The 9,628-nt window shown below is 34.6% G+C and overlaps 1 protein-coding gene across 1 annotated transcript in view; it reads left to right on the top strand.

Annotated features, from left to right (window-relative positions):
* The window catches only part of LOC139687753 (galactose mutarotase-like), a 20,087-nt gene extending 10,821 nt beyond the window's left edge, over nucleotides 1–9,266 (top strand). Inside the window, exons 5-7 of the mRNA XM_071585028.1 lie at nucleotides 1,731–1,890; nucleotides 4,391–4,583; nucleotides 8,492–9,266. Of these exons, the coding sequence (XP_071441129.1) occupies nucleotides 1,731–1,890; nucleotides 4,391–4,583; nucleotides 8,492–8,572 (434 nt within the window). The 3' untranslated portion in view covers nucleotides 8,573–9,266. The remainder of the gene's footprint in view (nucleotides 1–1,730; nucleotides 1,891–4,390; nucleotides 4,584–8,491) is intronic.
* Nucleotides 9,267–9,628: the final 362 nt, after the last annotated feature.

The following is a 9,628-nucleotide window of genomic DNA, read 5'->3' as shown; positions in this document are numbered from 1 at the left end:
ATTCCTATTTTCTGCAATATACTCATTAGTTTTTCCCAATTTACTCTATCAAACGCTTTTTCGAAATCTACGAAACAGGTAAATACTTCCTGATTGTATTCTATATTCCTCTCGATTAATAATCTCATTACTGTGATGGCATCATGCGTACCTCTCCCCTTCTTAAACCCAAACTGATCATCCCCTAAGTAATCATTTGCCATAGTCTCTACCCTTTTGTTGATGATCCTGAGAACAACTTAAGCTGTGTGGGATATCAAACTTATTGTCCTGTGATTCACACATGATGTAGCATTTACCTTTTTTGGAATAGGAACTAATACTGATCTCACAAAGTCTTCTGGCCAGATTCCTTCCTCATAGATACTACAAATCAGTCTATAACGACTCTTCTTCCCACATATTCGTAAACCTTTTAGTTTTTCTGCAGGAATGTTGTCTACCCTCACGGCCTTACATGATTTCATATCTCTTAATGCCCTTTCTATTTCATCGTCGAGTATATCTGGACCTAAGCTATTTTCCTCTACGTCATATTCCTTTTCTATGTCTAACTTTGTTGGTCTAAGGTCATCACTATACAGTTCTTCTATATATTCCTTCCATCTCTTTTGGATCTTTCCTGTGCCAACTATTATCTTACCTGCCTTGTCTCTAACTGTTAGCATAGATCCTTCCTTCTTGCTTCCCGATAAAAATTTAACTTTGCTGTACAGCGCACCAATTTTACTCTTCCTCTGCAAACTTTCCATATCCTCGCACTGCGTCTGCCACCATGCTTCTTTTGCTTTATTTGTTGCCCGCCTCAGTTGCCCTCCCATTCCACCACGTCAAGGTTGTAGTCTGGGGAGGGATATATATACACACACACACACACACACACACACACACACGGAATATGTAGAGGGCAATATATTCACAAAATATGTGGCTGACATTCTGTTGCAACCTTAGTGAGCAGACGAGTGGAAAAGTTTCTATTTCTAATTTTCTGGGAACTTTTTGTGGCATCCCATGTGTGCAACATAACCAGCATGTTATAACATAGCAAAACTCTTCCACCCTACCTAGGATGCTTAAATTACCTTCTAGTCCAATCTAAAACAGAGTGGGTGCAGTTGGTGAAAAGTGTCAGAAAATAAAAGTTACCTATATATCTATAGTCATTATGTTTCTTGCTATGTTCATGCCAGTTCAACGTGGCTCGTTCTTCCTCCCATTTTGAGTGATTTATTAATGTTAACGAAAACTTTGAAATACATACCTGATGTTTCTCTTTTCATTGTTATTTGTTCATTTGCGTAGAATATGAACTGTAAATACCAAAGTAATTGCTGGGTTAGTTGAAACAGTTGGTCCAATTGACAATTTTATATTTGTTTAATATAAAAACGAACCATTACATGGGCTAGCATGATCACCTAGCAGATTGATCTTTCAGCCAATTGTCAGGGTGTCCTGTTTGCAAATGTGTGAATACTCCACATGCCATCAGATGAACCTAAACTCATTTTTTCTGGACTCTTTAAAGCTTTCTTGGCAGCACCAGGAAAGCAGCTGGTACATTCCCTGAGAATGTGATTTCCTTACACTATTAGTGAGCCCAGTCTGTTTTCATTTATCAAACCAATCTTTGGTTATTGACTGCATTTTTTATATCTTCATTGACTGATTAGCAGACATGAAATGTCCTTGTTAATTGTGGTCATACATAAATTTGTTGGTTTCAGGAGCAATTGTTCCAGTGAAAAACACCCCATATGACTTGGTTCAGTGCCCTGGACGTAATTTAGGTCAAATGATACAATGCCTGAGAAATGAAGGGGGCTATGACATGAACTTTTGTGTAAATCAACAAAATGGTTGTGACGACAAGGCATTTGTTTCTCGGTGAGATTTGAATAATATTCTTTTACCCTATTAATTAATTTAAACTTTATCATTTTGTAGGAGAATTATGCGAGAAATTACATGCATTATATTCTTTTAATTGATATCTCAGAACTGGTGTCATATTTGAAAGGAATTGGAAAAAACACCTTTTTGGCTTTGTCATAGAATGAAACCTTAAATCTACAGGCCCAAGATTTATCAATTTATATTTTGGCCTGAGATATCTCCGTATAAAGTAGTGCAATCAAAACCTGTAATTTATTGCACCGTAATCTGGAATTTACCTCGTTTCCCATAAGATGCACCTTCTTTACTCCAGTTATGCTCTAAATTCAGCTTGCATCTTTTGTGCTGAGGGTGCACAGGTATAGAGTGGAAGCTCACTTAACGATCCACTTGCGTGGCTAGTAATTTGCATAATGAGCAAAAATATTTTTTTTAATGCCTCGCTCAACAAGTATCTTTCTCATCACAAGTGAAGAGGATAGGGAGATTCTTGGAATGATTGTGTGCATGCTGCTTCAGTTTGTGTTTAGCCCTCATTCAGGCAGTATATTAGTGTCTCTAGTACTAACACATTCTCCAAAACTTGTGTTGAGACGTATTATTTGTTGAAGTTCAATAATTATTTGTTTATAGTTTAAAAATGTCCGTAAAGAAAAAGCTGCAAGAAAACAGCATGAGAGAATAGAAATATTTTGTGTTAAGTTTTCATCTTGCATCAGGCATAGAAAAGGGTTGCCTTTGTTACAAATTTGGATACCAATAGAAAGCAATAGATTTTTAACATTTCCTTGAAAGTATTTCCTGAAAATATTCCCAAATAAATCGCCAATGTATACAATTTAGCTTGTTTAGTTACATCTCACTTGTGTTACCACTGCAAAACACTCATTGGGCTAACAGGGATGTTATTCTCTGGGAATACATACTGGTATCTCTCCTGATAAACTCGAGTGTATACAGGCATTCAACCTTTAGTCATAGGAGAGTATCATAAAGGCAAAGAAAATGGTTGCTTATAATAAAAGTTTTGATGTATCAACATAATAAAATAAACCAAGCATCCCATAAAAGTTAAAATGATAATAACCTCATGGAATCTTAAGGAAGAAGATTGTCAGACAGTATTGCATTTAAACTTCAAGCCATGTATCATGCTTCCTAACACAGAAACAAGGCAGCTGAAGGGCATTTTGACCTACTTCTGACGAAGGAGATGATACAAGAATAACATGTACTCTTAAATGACCAAAGCTTGAGGAACATGTTCAGATCTGGATAATAAATCACAGAATAAAAATATTATTGTGTCAACAGAATTAATTTGCGGAAAGAAAAAATAGATGTAAATCTGTTAATTGAAGCAAGAAAATGAGCAATTGGCATGTGCATCGCAGTTTTTTTCTGGGGTGGCATCATGTTGTAAAATTCACGAGGAGAAATGGTTTATGCAAGCTTACAAAATTTATATTGACAAAAAAAATGTCTGTTGAATATGAAAATAAGGTTATAAGGCACCAATTCATGGCATCACACCAACGGGAAGAAAAAAAAATCCATTGATACCCAGTGTTTGTAATTGACTGAAATACTTGTAGTCCTTGAAGATGTTTTAAAGTGAGACTATCATAATATATTATAAGAATGTGGAATTAGCATTTCATTAAATGGAATGGAAGATGACAAAAGGTATGAGGAAAGTGACGACCCCAATGGAAGTAACTACACGAATGATTTAGCAGAAGTGACAAGAAATTTGGAATTCTTTGATAAATTATCATTGATATAGTCACAAACTTTTTAGTGCAACAATTCCATTTTCTTCATATTAAATGTGAACATGAAAATACTTCGATCATTTTCTGTCAGATCAAATTTTTTGTAAACTCTAACCTGAAAAATCACAGTGCATCTTATGGGACAGGAAATATGGTACATAAAATTTAATTACCTTATGGAAATAATGAGCCAATTTTGTATAATTCTTTACTGCCAATTTTGTACAATACTTTAATACTGTCTGTTTCTGTCTTAACATCTTAAATTTTGATTTAAGAAAAATATAACATTTGTGATTTTTCTTCAATGATGTGATGCAGTTAGCTTCATTTAAATATTCTGTCAGTTAATGAGCTATATAAGCTATTAAGGGATATATTTGCAACAAATTTGAAAAATTGATTGAAAGGCCCTTGTGATATCCTTATCTGTATTCACACAATGTGATAATATTAAATAAACACCATAGGGCATTAAGCTGAAATATATCTTATTAACTTATGTTTGTAAGTATGATTGAATCCAGTGAAGTGCTATTCATTTTACAATGCATGTGTTAAGATTTACTGTGTAGAATTTAACTATCAAAATGTTTGACCCTATTGTTTCAATTCTCCAATAGGGTATTATTAATAACTAATTATTTGCATAATAATTGTATATTTAGTAGATCTAAAACTACTGAGGTGTGATATGTATGCATTTCATTTTTAAGGGTGGAGCATCCTCATAATGGGAGAGTATTAGAAATTTTTTCGGATGCCCCAGGAGTGCAGTTCTATACTGGTAATGGCTTGCCTGAGGGTACTACTGCCCAGCCACCTCTAATTGGAAAAGGAGGAGCAAAGTACATGAGGCATGGAGCATTTTGTTTAGAGACTCAAAATTATCCAAATGCAGTTAACCAGGTACTATCGCATAACATATTTGCGAATGTAGATTATTATTTTCTCTGGGTTTTAGTTAATTTCTAACTTGCATGATGTTGGGTGGCAGTCATAAAAAGATATCATCACTCTCAATAGCTAAAAATGTAAGTATCAATTTCCTTGATTTTTTGTATTTACCTAATTTTTTCCTTAACAGGTTTTTATACTCTGGAGGGGATTATTGAGTGAATTTTTATTACTCTATAATTTGCATTATCCATATTCCTTCAGCTCGGAATTGGTGCTTTTTTTGTCCTTTTCATTTGTATTTATAATCAATTTCTTTTATTGTACTTTGATTTATTTTACCGTACATGTTCAATGTCTTTAGATATCATTCTTTTGTTTTATATTCCTGGGAAATGAGTAAATGTTTGTTGGTACTCTCTTGAACTAAAAAGTATTCAACTTTGTAATAACTATCTCCCTCTGCTGAAAAAGATAAAGAGTGTCGAATTCATGAAAAAGTAGACTGAAGCTTCAATGGAAATAGTAGCTTTGAAGACCTCGGACTATATTTTGGCCATTTATCCAAGTGATGACAATTCTTGTGTGTCTGTTTATATCTCTGTCTGAGCAGACATGTAGATGAGATTTCATTGGTAAAATAAGTTGAAAACTATTGCAAATCCAATCGATGCAAAATACAGTGTGTGTTCCGAAAGTAATGCAATTAAATTTCCCATGCCACTCCTATTGGTTGGAGCGGGATCATAGCACTTGGAGTAGGTGGGGGGGATGCTAAGATTTGCCCAGTCTCAGTGCTCTCCAAGCAGTGGAAGTGGCAGGATGTCAGTTATTGTAAACCTCTGCGTGCGGACTGCATCTCGAAAAAAATGGAATCGATGATCGAGCAACGTTATGCGATTAATTTTTGTGCTTAATTGAAAAAAATCATGAGGAGACTAACAAAATGATTTTTGACACTTATGGGAGCTCTGATATGTCCTACTCACAAGTTTTGAGGTGGTTAAAGGCCTTTTAAGAGGGCTGGGAAGAGGTTCAAGATGAACAACTGTCTCTGTGGCCGTCAACCTGCAAAATTGACAACAGTGTGGCTTGTGTTTGACAATTGTTGGACTCTGACCGTTGATTGAGTATCAAGATGGTTGCCAATGTACTGAACTTGTCGCCTACTGTTGTGTTTTGGATTGTTACTGAAGATTTAGCAATGAGGAAAGTATGTGCCAAGCCCATGCCCAAGACAACCGAAAGACCAACCTGGTGGAAATTTCTACTGAACCTTTGCAAAGTATTGAAAGAGAACCTGATTATTTGAACAAAGTCATCATTGGTGATGAAACCTGGGTTTTTGAGTACGACCCAGAAACAAAACGCCAAAGCTCTGAGTGGCACACTGATCATTCCCCCAAGCCCAAAAAGGCAAGAATGAGCAAATCAATAGTGAAAACAATGCTCATTGTCTTTTTTGACTTTACGGAGTTTGTTCCTCAAGGACAAACAGTTAACGCTGCCTACTATGTCGATATGCTGGAAAGACTCTGAAAAAGGGTCATCAGGACGAGAAAAGACATCTCCGCCACCTGGCAACTCCATCATGACAATGCGCCTTGCCACAGCGCGCTACGAGTGTGCGAGTTCCTGGCCAAACACCAGGTGCCAATGATGCCCCACCCCCCTTATAGTGCTGATGCCCCTGCAGACTTCTTTTTATTCCCTTGGATTAAGGCAGCCCTGAAAGGAACCTGTTTTTTGTCTGTAGAAGATATCGAATCAGCCGTGACGAAGACCTTCCCTGAAGATGCCTTCCAGGGTGCGTACCGACCAAGGCAGAGTCACTGGAAAAAAAGTGCGGAGGCCCAAGGACAGAATTTTAAGTGTCTGTGCAAATCTGTCCAATAAATTACTTTTGAAAAAATAATTACATTACTTTTGGAACGCACCCTTTATAATGCCTAACATTTTGACCAAAATAAATAGACTTTGTTGGTTGAGATGTCAAAAATGATGAACTTTTCACCAAGGGTCTTCATTCATGCTATTTTCAACATTTTTTGGTTAAAATTTATAAATTTGGGTGGCATTAAGTTTAAAAATTGCCAATCTGGTGCTTGCCCACGTCTTATTATAAATATCTTTGTCTTAATCTTTTCAAAAACTTTTGGTTTGTTATCAACTAAGAGTTTTTTTATATTTTCAATGAAATCCGTAAACTTTCAAAATAGGCATAATATCTGTGGCTTAAGTGGTAATCTATTGAACAATTGTGAATAGTAGTCCCAAGTTTGACACTGAAAGAAAAAGCTTCCAATAGAAGGGAAATGGATATTCCGTTGTTTTCCTAGACGTCATCATGAAAGGAAATCTTTGTTAATACAATGATGGTAACTCCTGTAGGAAAGAGATAATATTATTATATAAAAATTCCAAATGAAACCTCTTTTTGTAATCGTTCCTATTAAATGGTCACCAATTTTAATGGCCATTATTTTGTAGGTCTGAATTTTAATTCCATAGGTTTATTTGTTTAATATTCCTATTCGAAGGCCATATACTAACAAATTACTGTTATTCAACTTTTGGTGTTTGGAATTTGTCTACTTTGTGTTCAAAAATGATTTTAAACATTTTTTCCGAATAGCAATCATTCACTTGCAAAAGAAACGTCTGTGGTGAATATTTTATACTCTGGCATTATCAGCAGTAGTTATCGACTAGTTTAGGGTAGGTTTTCAATGGGGGCTAAGCCCTACAGCACTGCTGTACTTCTAAGTCATGACTAACATTCACAAAATGTCCTTAAACACTGTACTACATATATAATAGCTGATATTTTAGCTCTGCATACTTTTTTACATACTTTAAATTCCATCCAAAAGCCTCTTCTTTATTTCCTCTTCTTGCTTTTGAAACATTCTCCCCTCTGTTATGATGTCAGCATCCCATTTCCTCTCAGTATTTCTTGCATCCACATCTCTTTCCTTCTCTGAAATTTCTCTGCACCTACTCTATTCCTCTAGTATTTCATGCATAGAACTTCTTTGTTTGTTATTGTTGCTATTTATACCTATTATTCTCCCCACCTTAATCAGAAAAACCTCTTACTCAACACCAATTGTCTTGCCTCAATGACTATTTCCAAGCTTTACAAAAGTACGCTCCATGTTAGTCTTCACTAGTATTTTCAGTGCATATTTTCTTTGACAGTAGTCTTCTAAAAATGCCAGCACCCAGTAGAGCTTAGCCTTCAAAGTTAATGAAAGAAAAACTTAATGAGAGTAATGACTATATCCACAAGGTAATATTATCGTTACCAAAGGTGTTTAAGAGCTTAATGGTCCCTTCTCTATTATTACTTTTGAAATTCCCAAAAACGTTCTTTAGGTATGAATGAGTGGTACTATTTGTGGAGTATGGAATACCACATTTGCTTTATATCCCGCATTTGCTCACATTGATGCAATTTCTGTCTACATGATTATTTTTGCTGCTAATTTATATTTATTTATAATGAAACAATCATAATTTATGTCAGTCACAGTTGGGTAATTTTCTTATTTTCAAATGCTATTATAATTCTTGAAAGTGTTAATGGATAGATGGGCTTTCAAGCTAGCACTGTCCCTCTCTGTCGAATGGCCATCTCTCCCAATGACCTTTTTTTCGTTGGAACTGTTATAAGTCACTTTATACAGGTTGTATTGCAATTAACTGAATGATCATTCTTCAGGCCCAAACTTTAAATGTCGAGCAATATGACAACTGTGTTCCTTATTCAGTGCACTTATCCTCATTAGGGTAATAAACATTTTCATATCATTGATGCTTTATTCTTAATTTTTAGAAATAATTTTTAAATGGTGATACTTCAAGTATGGAAAAAGTAATGTGCTGGGCACATCAAATTTTCTGTATTTGTTTTTCAGCCCAATTTTCCAAACAGTGTCCTGACTCCTGGTGCGACTTACACTCACAATGTTTTATACCGCTTCTCTACTAAGTGCTAGGAGATTATAATCAAGGAGTTGTGTGATTTTTGAAATTTTTTGGATGTCAAATGGGTTGGCAAAATTTAAGACTGATGTGTGTGAATATATTGTGTAAATTATTTAGAGGAATTGTAAACTCTTCTGGTGGATGGGTTTTCAAGCAAATACATGGAATAATTAATTACATAAATCTCGTTATGGATTATTGATGAGAAGCCATATTTGCTTTGTATATTTTGTATTAGTGTAATGCACACCTGCTGTACATTTTCTATCTCCCATGACATGTCACACATGCAAGACTGATATTAATACATTTGTTATTTGCTCTCTGTGTACATTTCATGCACTGTTGTTGGTGCCTTTTATGCAGAAATGCATAAAATGGCCTGTTTGAATATTGATGTTTTTACAAAACTTTATATTGGTGCTTTAAAGCAAGTCACTGTTGAATTGGTTATTTCCTAATGTTGTTAATACTTAATGTATGATGCATTTTAAAAATGTTTTCAATTTGCAAGAGAATATAACTTGCAATTATTTTGGAGGTATCTTCGATGAATGTAAATTTTTTTACCTTTAACATCACAAATTGGTAAATGCAGTTTCATACACATATACTATGTGTTTCCAATATTCCCATTTTATATTGCATAAATTTTTGTGATATACATTTATCATGTATTCTCAAGTATAGGTTAAATTTATTAGTTAGTGGTGTGATTCTTCACTTTTCTGAAATATCTTTTTTCTCTATTAGTTCCATATATCACAGCAGTATTTTTTAGGTGTTCAATTGATAAATTCTGGTTCTTAACCTTTGCCATGTTTTAAAGTAAGTTTATCTTTTAAAAAAAAGTTAAAATGAAATACAAAATTCAGGGTAATCCAGAAAAAAATATAAAGCAATTTGCGGAAAAAATAAAACACTATGTGTACTTCTGAAGTGTAAAATTTAATTTTTGCACTTGTGTTATTTTACTTTCTTTTTTGTAAGGAAGTAGAGGTACTCATTGTAAATCTTATAAAATTCTTCATTAATTTTCACCATAAACTTATTCTCTGCTAGCAACA

This window comes from Hetaerina americana, unplaced genomic scaffold, assembly GCF_022747635.1.
Source record: "Hetaerina americana unplaced genomic scaffold, ioHetAmer1.1.p SCAF_2, whole genome shotgun sequence".
NCBI lineage: Eukaryota > Metazoa > Arthropoda > Insecta > Odonata > Calopterygidae > Hetaerina > Hetaerina americana.
This window is presented reverse-complemented; position numbering and strand designations above follow the sequence as displayed.